The 14,452-nt window shown below is 44.2% G+C and overlaps 2 protein-coding genes across 2 annotated transcripts in view; one reads left to right on the forward strand and one right to left on the reverse strand.

The window, feature by feature from the left end:
- The window catches only part of tmem117 (transmembrane protein 117), a 34,224-nt gene that overhangs the window by 11,640 nt on the left and 8,132 nt on the right, over window positions 1–14,452 (reverse strand). The window contains exon 3 of the mRNA XM_079292638.1: window positions 8,168–8,300. Within this exon, the coding sequence (XP_079148764.1) occupies window positions 8,168–8,300 (133 nt within the window). The remainder of the gene's footprint in view (window positions 1–8,167; window positions 8,301–14,452) is intronic.
- Window positions 12,304–14,266, forward strand: LOC306781067 (P2Y purinoceptor 1-like; the record flags this gene model as incomplete). The annotated part of the gene is made up of 2 exons (XM_079273733.1): window positions 12,304–12,349; window positions 13,266–14,266. 2 exons carry the CDS (start codon window positions 12,304–12,306, stop codon window positions 14,264–14,266), a joined length of 1,047 nt encoding a protein of 348 aa, XP_079129859.1.

Below are 14,452 nucleotides of genomic sequence, written 5' to 3' on the forward strand. Positions count from 1 at the left end.
AATGTAGCAGCTTTAATAGGTGTTCATGTCTAATTAATGTTAATTCCTCGTGCCTTTTTCACATTATGCATGAGTCTAGACCTGAGAAGCATAATAAATGCTCATAGGCAACACAAAACGATGACTGATTGTGGCAAACCAGTGACCCAAAATGTCAACTACGCGTTGATTGCAATTGTGTGCAAAATACTCTTCCTTGGAAGGAAACATGATAAATCATATGTTGTCAATGCAGCATGCATTTAACAGATTTGACAGGATTTTATTGACGAAAACGTGCAGTACTGCGGGTGACGTATTGCCTCGCTCAAGCCCGCAAATAAAACAGCCTTGATTGGAATGGCGATTTATATCCGCATTAAGTCAGTTAGACATTCAGTGGCTTGGCTCTGCTCCAGTTACCAAGGAGAACCCATTGGGAGTCATTTAGCCGCAGCGAAATACTGATCGATACTTCTGGAAATGCTGTCTGGCACCACATGCGAGGCTTTAAATCTAAAAAAGAAACCACCCCGCCGCCAACCCCCCTGCCCTTCTCACATATTTAATTGAGCAAATGTTACCCCAGTGCTGAAAGAGATGGTTTTATTTTTTTGCCGAGCACCTATGATGAGTTCGGGGACTCTTCGCACGGCATGATCAGAGGCAGAACTCTCTGACTTATTCATGCTGACTTAAAATGTAATGGCCTTTAGAGCCGGATGACCTAATGAGAGAATTCAGTGTAGTGGAACATCAGTACAGTAGCGCCATGAATAATCAGCCCCAAAATGGCCCCCGTGGCTTAATCGCAGAGCCAGTGGCAGTGCCAGCACGGCCGGCTCAGCCAGCTCTGACCCCCTGTGGAATGTTATCAGGTTTCCCACACTTGTTCGGACAAAATACTCAAGGACATTTCAATGCCTTTCAAAAGTCTTGTTCCATCACATGCAAGAAGTTACAATTTTGCGCTACAGAGGGTACGGAGTGATGGAGTTATGAGTTTGGCCATTACCCCTGTGTGACATTAACATGAAAAAGGCCATTTAAAAGTAGTCATCTGCAGGATCATTGCGTTTTCAATTTTTGCTTTAATTATCTCAAGTGCTTAGAAATCATCGTCATGGTTATGAGATTGCTTGGTTAGAAATTGTGGATAGTACTGCAATATATCTTTCTTTGTGCTGTACATTACTTTGACTAGTGCTAGTACTGGCGTTCGGAAGCTTGCAGCTTTCTCCAGAACCACATATGCAAACCCCAAGAGCAAAACACCTCCCATGTCGTAGTTGCAATGCGCTCCATTTGGGTACAAAAGCTCACACAAACATCGACAGAGAGCGAGACGCACCCAGTATAACCGTTAAGATGGTAGCGAGCGCCAGCATGATGTTAGGTAGTGCAACAGCTAACACGGGACCCGTCTCAATACCCTGTGTACATAACGCACTACCAACAAATATGTACTGAAGATCTCAAGAGCTCGCTCTGCATGTCCTTGAGTTCTCAGCAATACAACTGCCAAGTGTGAAGAGGATGAGACGAGTGGTTGTCGAGAAACTCGACTTTTCAGTTTGACAAAGCTTCAGTTTGTGACAGCACTCCTCTTTTCATAGTCTGTTTTGCTAATACTGCACATGTTTGTATTATAATTCTTCCATCTATATTCACTCCAGTCAAATGGGTCTCCTGCTGTGCACCAGATTGTTTTTTTTTTTTATAATTATGTATCAGTTGAATATTGTTTTATATTAGGTTTTGATAAACTGGGCAGTAATTCAGTGTTATTATGTTGGAGCATGCTGTTGTAGTCACAGCTTTTTTAATAAGGTGCAACAACGTACGGCTGCAACTAATGATTATTTTGGGTATTGATTAAGTTGGTTCATTAGGAAATGGTGGAGAAAAAAAATGCAATTTCCCAAAGCCCATAGTGACGTCTTCAAATCATTTTAACAGACCATCAGTCCAAACCCCCAAAGATATTCAATTCAGGGATGCAACTAAAGATTATTTTTATAATTGATAATTCTGCAGATTATTTCGTTGATTTATCCATCGGATACCCGGTATATTATCCCCCAGAAAAAGGTGGTAGAAATAGCTTGTTTTGTCTGATTTACAGTCAAAATAATCTGTTTAATAGAACATATGACACAGAAAAAGTTCCCCACATGTACCATGTTTTGCCATTTTTACTTAAAAGGATGACTGAAATGGTCATCAAAATGACTGGCAATACATTTTCAGTTTCTTGACTAATTGATTAATTATTGACAAATTCTTCCGGCTCTTATAAAAGGATATGAATCATATTTTACATGCCAATGTCTGGAATTTTAACTTAAACGGTTAACAAACTTGTTTGCCATTGATTTGGGTTTTATACATTTGATATATTATACATCATAAATTGGGCAGTAGTGCAGTAGATCACCATGACAGAGGACTCTTACAAATGTATTGGCCATGTAAAAAAGTTTTGAATAAAGTTATCTTAAACAACCTGCAAAAAACACTTTTTTAATGCCATGCTTTCTAATATTCCATATATTCATTAATTCAAAGAAAAAAGTTGATGGTTTAATTTGATTTGTTTCATCAAATTCTCAACCCAAGGTTCACCAAGGCCCATGGGAGTCTTGGTCATTAAGCTTATAAAACTGCATGCTGAGGGAACTTTCCCTACTCGGAGTCATCAATACTCTGAGTTCCATTTTTCTTTCACCATCCATTTGGACGTACAGGCCTTCATGCAGGGCTGGATCATCTTGTTTTCTCTGTCAGGCAGCCGGTGATTTAGAGACCGTGGAAACTAAGTGACCTCCTCTGCCCTGTAAAGGCTGGACTCATTCAGAACATTAAATTGCGACCTTGGCTGGCTCCACATTGAAATGCATTGCCTGCACAACGTCATATTTACCATATAACACTGAGCAGCATTAGTTACCAGGGCGCGTAAAGCTGTCAATACACACTCTTTTCATTATCACCACAGCATCTCTCAAGGCAACTTAGTGCTTCAATCTCAATTCATCACTCAGCACAGAATGAGCCCACGTATTGTAATATACTGGCTGGAGATCGAGTCCTTTAGTCCTTATCCTTCCCCGAGCTCAGGAGCGGGAGTGAATGCCATCGGGCAACATCCTGGACAGCCCTGTCTCAGGCCCTCCAGTCCCCCTATGAGCTTTGGATTAGGACAGAAGGGTCCAAAACCAGGTCTGCCTGTACCTTTACATTGATTTACAAGCACACTAGTAACCTCCGTCAAATTAAACGACACAATACGTCATTTTAGAACAATATAGAGAGCAGTCTTCTGACCCGACACTCCTATCAGGACAACGTTATTTATCTGTGTCTTTCAAAACTGTCACAAATCACTGTTGCAAAAATAAATCTGTTTTATGATGTGACACTATTTTCAAGGTTTGGTTTAGGCTCAGAAATGACTTGGTTGAACAGGAAATGAACAGCAGTCCCCTGAGATAGAAAGGCATTTTGTCAACCCATCCATTGACCTCGACCTCCTTCCTCTGCAGAATGTGCCGCTCTATGATGGACTAAGAGTCCATTATTATTTTACTTTCATTTCTATCATTCTAGCATCCTGGTCATGTTTTTGCACATGCAAACACCATATTCTTGTTTTAAAAAATCGGAAAACACTAAGTGGAGAACAGGTTCTTTGCTAAATCTAAGACATGAAGCAGGTAGTCAGTGAAGAAAATAAAAATATTACCAATGCTTTTTGTTGAGAAGTAGAATGTTTTGGTATTTTTTTTTTTTTTTTACAATTTCAACAATAACATTAAAATGTGAAAATGTGAAGCTTTGAAAGACTGGAACTGGGATGCTATCAGGTACTAATGTTACTGAAACACAATGCAGACATAAAAAGACTGACTGTGGTTTTACACACAAACACGAACGCATGCATGGACCATCCATCTGTCCTGCCACAGCACCGCGCCCCACCGTCCATCTACACACACACTTACATTCATCTATAGTATAATACACATCGTATATTCCCGGTGGACGCACGCCGCCGTCAAGGTTGTGATGTTTATTGTTTACAATGTGGCCGTTTCTCTTCACGTGACAGTGAGGTATGAGGGGGACAACTGGGCTGCAGCCACAGCTGATGCTCCTCCCCTCTGTTCCAGAAAACAGCAGGAAAATGAAATCAGAGAGGAAATGACCGACTTCACCGCTTCATCTCGCACACGGTCTGCTTCAGAGGTATTCCGAGAGCCGACAACATGGCTTTGATGGAAACGCTTTACTAAACACTCGATAAATAAGTAATGAGTCATTTTCAAGACACCAACGTAATGTGCATGTGTAGGCGTGTGAACGACCGCAGCAGATATGCTTAGAAAGTAGGTGTGGGGTGTGTGAAAGTACGAGAGCGGCAAGAGTGGCGAAGGCAAGGAAAGATCAATGAAGCTGAACCGCAAGATATGTCCTGCGTTTTAAATACAGCCACAGGTTTCTATATTAAGTCTTAATAACGAAAGCTGTTTCTGACAAGGTACCGCATGGTATATCTCTGTTGTGCCAAATATTATGACAAGCAAATCAGTTCAGTTAAACACGGACATTCTTAAGAATTATTTCATAATGGCTGCAGCTAATGGTTATTTTTGGTATAGATTAATCTAACAGTTATTGATGAAACAGAAATGCTACAAAACTAAATATTTGTTGTTTTATGTGCTTGTTCAAAAGCCAAAGAACTTTCTTTAACAGAAAAAAGAAGAAAAACGAGAAATATCCCAATTGAGTGGCACAAACCAGAGAATGTTGAACATATTTGCTTGAAAAAAAAATATATATATATATATTTAGTTTAATTCAAATCCAAACCCCTTTAGATACATTCCTGCATTAACTAACAGCCAGATCATAGAACCCATTGTTGAAAAACGCTGGCAGCAACAAGTCCCAAGTGTGATTGCATGCAACAGGAGGCCTCTACATACCACGACGTGCTATTTATTCAGCCTTTTAAATCTACTTGTCCGTGGTATTACCCCAGCTTAGTGCCAGACAAGCGACCAGACAGACGAGGGGGACTCGCATGCACTCCGCACAAAGGATCATGGTAAACAAAGTAAACAAATGCCCTCATGGGGTCTAATCCCACTTAGGGTATGACTGTAGTCAAATGCCACATCCCTCCCTGCTCCTCATCAAAGATACCCACCAGCTACAACCCTCCCCCCACCCTTTGCTCAGCCCACCCCTCTTCCTCCCCCTTTCCTGACACCCATCCATCTCTCCCCGTACTGGGTAACAAACAGGAGAAGTATGGAAGTCATTTTACAGCTTTATTGTCCCACTCCAGCTCAACAAACTCCCTCCCTCCCTCCTTACTTCCACCTTCACGTACTTTACCACCCCCTTCCTCTAAATTAGTCATGATTAATGTGTACACCACGCATTGGGCCGTCTTAATTAAATAACACCATCTAATTAGGAGCCGATTTCGGCTGGTAATGGCGCCGTAAGATGGCGGAATGGGATTGTGCGGCGTGACAAAACATTCATGGAGTCCGTCAAAGTCCCTGGGCGGTCACACTCCCCTGGTTTCACACAAACAGCCCCCCTCCTAATCTGACAGTTACATTAAAATGCAAATAGCCCAGATGTGAGGGTTTGGTAACAAGTGAGGCTTACAGCTCCCAGGGTGCCACAATGGACCGCCCCCCCCCGATATGATATAAGCCAGGTGACAGGTTGATAGCTGTTGACCTAGAAGAGGCTGTTTAAATATTGGCACTGTTGGACGTGTGTACGATTACGCAGTCTGGAAATCTCTTGGAGCCGAGAGATAACGGCTCTGATGAATCCATTTAGCATGAATAAATACTTGTCATCCGAAAAGATGTACACTCCCTTATCAGTGATTCTTTACGGTCCCGATAGCGCGGTTTTGTGGACGTATCGCTCGTTTTGATTAAATCAAGCTCAAGACAGCCTGAAAGGTCAAAGAACATGAAAGCATATTAATGAGCGAAGGGCACGGGCGGCACACGGCATCAGGTCAGGGAGACAGATGCTAACGCCCCCCCCCTCCCTTCCCCCTCGCCACACACACACACACACACACACACTCAACACACACATGCATGTCCCAGCTAACTTGAGCAAGGTGCGAGACGTGAACAATATGTGGTTGGTGTCTGTGTGTGTGTGTGTGTGTGTGTGTGTGTGTGTGTGTGTGTGACGCCCTGTCTGGCCAGCAGAAGAACATCCCCTGCAGTGCACCATCATGGCTAGATGTCAAAGCCAGCTATTCCAAAATACCTACCCTTTAAAAACCCTTCGCAGTAATAATACCTCACAGCGGCTTGTTCTTTTGGTACAAATAAAAAGGAAAAACACCATTCACCCCCACAGAGGGGCAGCTGCAGTCACAAAGGGATATTGTACTTTCCCTTTGTGCTGTGGCTAAAGAGAAAACGACAACATCCTTACTATGGGGGTGACAGATTGGTCGGAGTAGTGAAGGGGGCGATGCAAATAGGGTTTGGACATGGATCAAAAGACTTAAGTTTCACTGCATCATCGGGGCTGGACCACTTCCCCCCCCCCCCCCCCCCTTTTCCGCTCACTCTGCTGCATTCATGCTATCGCAGCCGGGAGACCGTCTTCCGAGGGGCATCCTGGCAGAGTGTGAACATTGCTCTTACATGTCGGTCTTGAACAGAGATGTGAACACTAATGGTCTTTGGCAGGGCCCGGGTCCTCAGTGGACACGCTGCTGGAGCAGAAACAAGCGGGAGAAGAGAAGCGGGACAGGAGGGGAGGGGAGGGGGGGGGGTTTGGGAGAAGTGCAGAAAAAGACCAGGTGTCTTGGCAGCGGCGGGCTCACTTGCTTTACAACAGCACCATCTGTCTTCGTGGGGAGAGCCGTACATTGTCGGATAACTGACGTCGCTGCTCAACACATCCAGAGCAATGGGTGGGTTTTAGTGCCGTGTCAGTTTAATTGTTTAATAGGCTGTTGTGGTTGCTACTTTTTATATCTGGACGAAGTGATGCGGCTAATATGAGCAGAGTGACTTGCACATGTTAGATGGACATAAATTATACATCATGTTATAAATGATTTACTTTCATCTCTCAAAATGCCTGAGTGACTCATTATTTTTCCTGAAGCATGATCCGAACGTCATCTAGTGAAAGAGTCCGAACGGCAAAGAGATGCACCGATGGACTCTGAAGGGCCCCGTTTCCTTCGGCATTCCAAGGCACAAATGAGAGGCAGTAAAAAGGAATCCTCTTTGTGACAGATGCACTCAGCGCGCCTGCAAATGTAACTTTTCCCTGAGCAAGCAACATTCATCGTCTCAGCGGTCCTGCACCTCTCTGCTCAGCCGCTCGCTTCCCTTTTCTCCGGCCGACCGGAGAGACGGGACAAGATGGATGCCGGTGTCACCGCGCTGGCCGGAGTGACAGATGGGCTGATTATGCGAACGCATCCCCTCTGGCCGTCGAAAAACACAACAACTTGCCTGCAAGCTAATCGCCTTCATCTGCCTGCACCGTAAGGATAGTTGATGTGTGTTGTTAATATAGAAAAAAGCAGCACTGTACGGACAGATCCCTTTACAGCCATGGCCTCCCTCTTCACAGCTTGTACCGGAATAGACACCTGCCACACAGTTTTTTTACAGCCCCCAAACACACAAAACGGTCAATCACCTCGTGGCAACCTGGTGTCTGGCAGGCTGGCTTCAGGGGCATGTTTTCCTACCTCTAGATGGACACATTGCAGATGCATAAACGGATTCCTGTCACTGGCTTGATGTGTGGGTGGGTGTCAGGCTCTGCAGTGCGCAGTTGCAAAGCATTATCCAAGAGAGACATGGCAAACACACCTTTGGTTTTTGGTCAAAGATATGTAAAAAAAAAGATCATGGGAGAAGAAGTGTGGGTGCTGAAGGTGCTCTTTCAGGATTAGCCACCCTGCTCTTGCCTGCGCCTACCTGTGATTTAAAGTCCGGGCTGATTAATCATACTGCCATTGAGTCTCTGTTCAGGCGCGAGGTTTAGATCAATCACGCCCGCCGGAGGGGAGCGTACAGTGGCTCTTACAAATGGGAAGCAGAGAATGAGGAAAAAGGGGCAGAGAGAGAGAGAGAGAGAGAGAGAGAGAGATTGAGTGGCTTACTGCATGCTCCCAGCCATCAGCAGGAAAAGGTTGTAGATGTGTGAGAAGAGGAAGAGGAAGAGGATGGCGCTGAAGAACATGGTCATCCAGGAGCCATGATCCTCGCGGAACATTTTCAGGCGCAGGTATCGACCTAAAGGAGGCATGACAAGGACACTGCTGTCAGTGGGGGGGGTTCAAACAGCACGTCAACCTGCTAACATGTACGGCCACGAAAATGAAAGTAAATAAATTCGTCACACAGATCAATAACGCCCCCCTCTGTCAGACAACGTGACCTTTTTAGCGCTGACATTAAGATTAAAGACCACTCCTCCGAGGTGTCACTTCCACGGCCTTGAAGTGATTGTTTTTTCCCCGACAGAAAATATTCCACGTACACATCATTTCATGCACCGGTTGGACATGATGTCAGTGGATTGATGCTCCCATCGTGATGGGAGCTCTGCATGATTAGAGAAATGATTCAAACTGTTGTGACCTGTGGTGTTTTGTTTTAATACAATGCACGGCTTGCGATCAAATGATTGATATACGTTTCTCCGGCAGAGCATGAGATTGATTCAGGTATGCAGGCCTCCGCACAGAGAGCATAATCCCACGAGCTCAGCACTACTCATGAACCAGGTTTTACAGGACGTTTAGCTTGTTGTTGTACCTTGAAAAGACTACAGTGGCTGCTTATAGCTCCTCCGTGGCCAGCTATGAATATAATGAGGGACTAATTGTTATTTTGGTCAAAAACAGAAACATATTTAGATCTTTAATTCAAGGACATGTTTTTCTGGTCAGAGTGGCATTATGAAAAAGCATTACATAAGTAAAGTATAAATTACTGAGAGATCTGAATAATACCATGTGTGATGCAATTAGGGCTGCATAATGTAATAGTCCTTGATCTACCTCCCACACTGCTCGTGTAACAGAAGCAATCCAGTTTCTACATTTAGGGTGTTTGTTACCACCGCCGTCACTCAGACCTGGGTCAAATAGGATTTGCAAATTAAATCGATTTTTTTTTTTTTTTTTTTTTAAAGGACTGCTACCACCTGCAAGTTGAGGGTTACATAACTGACTTTTGGGTTGCTAGCTTGAGAGGAACCAGTGAAAATGTATTGGACAGCAAAGAGAGCTTGACTTACTCAACGTGTTACATTTCCTTATTCTTTCATTTATATTACACAAATACAAATTGTGATTTGAACAATGCAGAAAAAAATGCAGAAAAAAAAAAATGACAGTATATCCATTATGAATAATCATGCAAACAACACATGGTTGATCAGAATTTGAAAACCGCATTAAAAGGTCCCCTATACATATTTAAAAAATATGATTTAGAGGGCGACACCTGCTATGTACTGGATACATATTTAATCAGGATTTAGGTAAATATAAGTATCTACTCCCTAATATGAACAGTCCTCATACAGTGAACCCACACACACACCCCTACACACACACACACACACTTTGAGGCTCTCCCTCTGCTGTGACCTGGTGCCATCTTCCCAGGAACAACTCTTTGTTTTTTCTCTCCTCCAGCTCAGTCAGCATCCCTGAGTTACAGCTCCTCTGAGACCTCATTGTGTTTATCTCCACACACACACGCACACGCACCCACACACACACACACACACACACACACACACACACACACACACACACACACACACACACACACACACACACACACACACACACACACACACACACACACACACACACACACACGGCAAAGCAGAATGCTCCATTTATTTTCCCATTACAGCCTGGCTGGTTCACTCTCCAATAGTTTTACATGCTGTTCAATCTCAGCTTGCTCACTTTTAGGTTGTTTTCCTCGCTGCTCACACAAAAACAAAGATGTTGATATTCCTATGGAGATGAGGATCTCTGTTGAGTTAAAGTGCAGTTATAATGAATGGACCTCCTGTTATAGGTTCAGATATATTATGCAGAGTGAGCCTTTACATCGTAGCGAACAACAGATCTGCAGTGATAATAACCGACCAAAGGTAAAACTGATTGTTGGAATATTAACTTTAATATTCTCTTAATAACACTAGTCAACCGTACATTTTGAGGGTGTTTTAAGCAGAAGCAAGGTTTAGTGCGAGGCCACACCATACGTCTTGCTCTGTGGTATTTCAGGGCTCATCACAGATGCATAATTGAATTGACTTGCACGGGTAAACTTAATTGCCTCAAGTGCCAATGAGCCCTGGCTTAGATGTAGGAGCACAGTGTGTATCGGCAGATCTGACTTTTAAAGTGGCACAGCCGCCCTCTCACAGCCTATATGGGGATTTAACTGGGGGGGTGATTCAAGACGATTCAGCCAAGCCGCCTGAGTCACTGCACCTCCCGACAGTGGAGGAGCCCGATAAGGTGTGATTCATGAGCGCTGCCTGCTGCGAGGCTCAGCCCGGCAGGGACGACGACAACAACAACAACAACAACAACAACAACAACACACATTCACAAGGCAGCCACACACAAACACACAGGCGCGCGCACACACACACGGAAAAACAACAACTGTGAGGGACACATGCTTTATCTGTTTCTTACTTGCACTCTGCCACACTGCAAACACACCCACTAACATGGACCAAGCTGCTGTACCACTCAACATAATGCAACTACAGTTTGAATCCTTTTGACAGTATTTGCAGAATCATTCCTCTGAAGCTATTTCTAGTGTCGTGTTTGGGATGAGATCATATCACTTCTAAAATTGTTTTCCGAATGAAAATCAAACATGCAGCTGTGTCTCCATCTAGTGGTGATAAACGGACACGCGCCACAGAGCTGAGATCTAGAGATTAAGCAGTCAACGTACTGTGGCCTACTTTTTTTGGGGAGGTGCCCAACACAATCTTCGTGTTGGGAAGAAAGTATTAGACCATTTGAGGGGACCTCTGGTGTCATTTGAACATCTGTGTCTGAATTCAGTGCCAGTATTAGCATTTGTGGAAAAACAAAATCCAGTGTTGGGAATTACTTCCAATGATGTAAATGTAGCCTACTTTACAGCCTCAACGGCCCATTTCTGCTGAAACTAATGAACACACTGAGCACAATGCTGCCATTTCAGTATAAACCACGTCCACAATACCTTCCAAATAACAACGAATCAACCAATGATAAGAAACCAGAACAAAAATGACTTCAAACTATCAAACTGCGTGTTGTTCGGTCCGGATACATTGCAGTGGGTGGCAGAGGAGTATCCAGACATTCGTCTACACTCTATAGTTTAGGCCAAGCAGCCTGCCAAGGAAGCTGCTTTCAACTTTAGTAAATAGTGAACAAGATTACACTCATTCCACAAAATCAGCAGCTACAAATCCAGTGAAACAAATTGAAGAAGCTGGTGCCAGAGGGCCTTTTATACACTCAGTTTATTAGGTACACCTTCCTTTTACTAATGCAGTCGAATAAAAAAGTCCTGCAATAAATCCTGCTGTGATGAAGGTTATAATGTTCAGTTTTTGTTTTTCGAGAGGCGTCGATTCACCTCCACGATGATTAGGGAGTTTGTGTTGTTGTTGGAATGTATTGCACGATATTGACAGGCGTTTCTATTAATTTGTCCCCCCCCAATTTATATCAACGAGGTTTGGCTAAATAGCAGAAATGCCGCTCTTCACTGCAGGACTGCAGGTGTACCTCAAACACTGGCTACTGAGTGCATGTTCAAATCCACAGTAATTCTTAAGGGCACAACAACGTCTTTAGGATTCCCAATCCAGTCCACATGGTCTCAGTCAATCAAGGCATTCAAACTGCCAAGGTTACGGTTACCTTTCTGATAATGAGATCACATGCAACAGTACCGGAAAGTCACCTCATTTAAAGGAGTAATCAACTCACAGGACACCCAGAGGACCTGGAGCCACAAACACAAACAGTATAACTAGCAGAGATCAGCAATTACAGGCAATTACTGAATGTAGCTTACATGTTTTAACAGTGATTTCCTGTATCTCACACACACACACCCACACACACACACACACACACACCCCTCACAGGTAGGGGAGTGCAGCAACAGCTCGTGACAGATGAGAAGCACACAGCTGGTGGAGGAGTGAAGGCGACCCGAGATGTGATCACCGTCTCCATTCATCATGATACCGCTCCTCAACAGCAACAGGTCTGACACGGCTACAGGAGGTAACCATCCACTGACTACATTCTAGACAAGCTTTCAACTTTCCAAATAATGTATAATACAATAACTAACTTAAAAAAACTTTATTATTGTCATTTTTAGTGAAATGTCCTGACACAACTGTTGTTTAAATGTAAATACTGTCTACATTACCCTTATACTTCCTACAATGACGACTTGCTGTGCAGCTGTATGATAAAATCACAACACAAAACTCCATCCTCACAAAATAGGATATTAAAAATGTGCCTTTTCCGTCATGATCGAGGTTAAAATGTGCAAAAAGTAAATTGTTGACGTCTGCTTATTTGAAAAATGGATTTACTATCCGACATATTGGCAACAGGCCCCAGGTTTTATTGTTGGCAGCAGACAGCTTCCTGGACACGCTGGTGACGCTCTGAGACTATGGAGACAGTTACCGTAAATAAGAAAGGGCCCTCGGAGAGAGAGGGTGACACATCTTACTTAAAGTACCGTCTGAGAACAGGGCTTACTGGCAGAGTCAATAAAACAGAGGGAGACCTACATTACTGTTATTCAAATCTGGAAAAAAAATGAAACCAACTAAAGCCATATAGAACAGAATGACCACTGTGTTTTATAGAACTTAAAATAAGTTAGATGGTGTAATAGCATTATGTTTTACACAGCTTGCTTTTACAGAAATTAGCATATTGGCCTTCATTTGGTAAGAGAACTTTATTTATGCGTGAGGGTTAAAATATTGTGGTTCTGAGAACTAACCACTATTAATGTCAGGTAAAGGTTGTGGTGATGGTTTGACAGAAACAAATAATTGCATCTCTGGGGCGCACGTCAAACTACTAAAATGCTGGCCTCCTCTTTTAATTCTCAAAACATGGTAAGATATGAACAATAAAAATACAGTAACAAATCTGCCTCCTTGAATCCCAGAGGTGCTTCTGGAGTTCCTGAACCAGTCAACAGTATTCTGCGGCCAGTTTGAGAACGCCCAGTGGTATTGCTACATCCTGCTGCTTCTCTTCTCCTTTGCCCTTCCCGTGGGCATCCTGGGAAACGTAGCGGCTATTATCAACTACTCCTTCTTCAGGAAGACCTCGAGCAGCAGCGACCTTTTCCTGCTGCACCTGGCCCTGTGCGACTCGGCCTGGATTCTCACCCTCCCCTTCAGCATCTACTTCACCGTCCAGAGGCCCCACCTCAAAGACGTGCAGACCTTCTGCCAGTTCAAGAAGATCTCCTTCAACATCAACATATACGGCAGCATCCTCTTCCTCACGCTGATCAGTTTCGATCGCTATGTCGGGACGGTGCACCCGATCAGCTCTCTCCGCTGGTGGGACGTGGGCAAAGCCAAGCTGTGCTCGGTCTGCGCATGGGTCACCGTGGTCCTGTGCTCCATACCGGACCTATTTGTGACTTTTGCTGTTCAGCGACCAGAATACATCACCGTTTGTATGGACCACATCCAGGGCCCTTTTAACTACGTCAAGACGATCACCATCATCCGGACAATAGTCGGCTTCCTGCTGCCGTTCAGCGTCATGCTGGCTTTTTACGTGAAGACGGTTCGGGTTTTGAGGCGCCTCCCAAGGGCTACGAGGCACAGCGGAGACCCGCGGGCGGCAGGGAAGCCTCTGCGGCTCATCACCGCTGCCATACTCGTTTTTGCGGTTTCCTTCGTGCCGTACCACGTCATGATCGTCACCCTGGTGTTCATGAGGATCAATAACCAAGTCACACCATCCAACACCAACGTCCTCTACGCCTCCTATGAGTTCTTTGAGGCCATGTGCAGTGTGAGCAGCTGCCTGGACCCGGTGCTCTATATTGTGGCTAGTGAGCAGTTCCAGAGGAAGCTGCTGGCCTTGAAAGGAGGCCGATACAGGAGGCTGTGCTGCAGAGCCAGCAGGAGGGTTGGGGTAATTGAGTGACTGAGTGGACCCCACGCATGACCATTTCGGCCAGTTACAGACGATTATGATGCAAATATCATGGCGAAAAGAAAAGAAACTACTCTGGCTGATAAATAATCAGATAAAATCTCCTGAACTAAAGATGGCGCGGCCTTTGGATCTCAATCGCCGCTCTTTGTATTATAGTCAAGGTTTTATCAGTGT

This window comes from Melanostigma gelatinosum (genome assembly GCF_949748355.1).
Source record: "Melanostigma gelatinosum genome assembly, chromosome: 1".
NCBI classification, from domain to species: Eukaryota; Metazoa; Chordata; class Actinopteri; order Perciformes; family Zoarcidae; genus Melanostigma; species Melanostigma gelatinosum.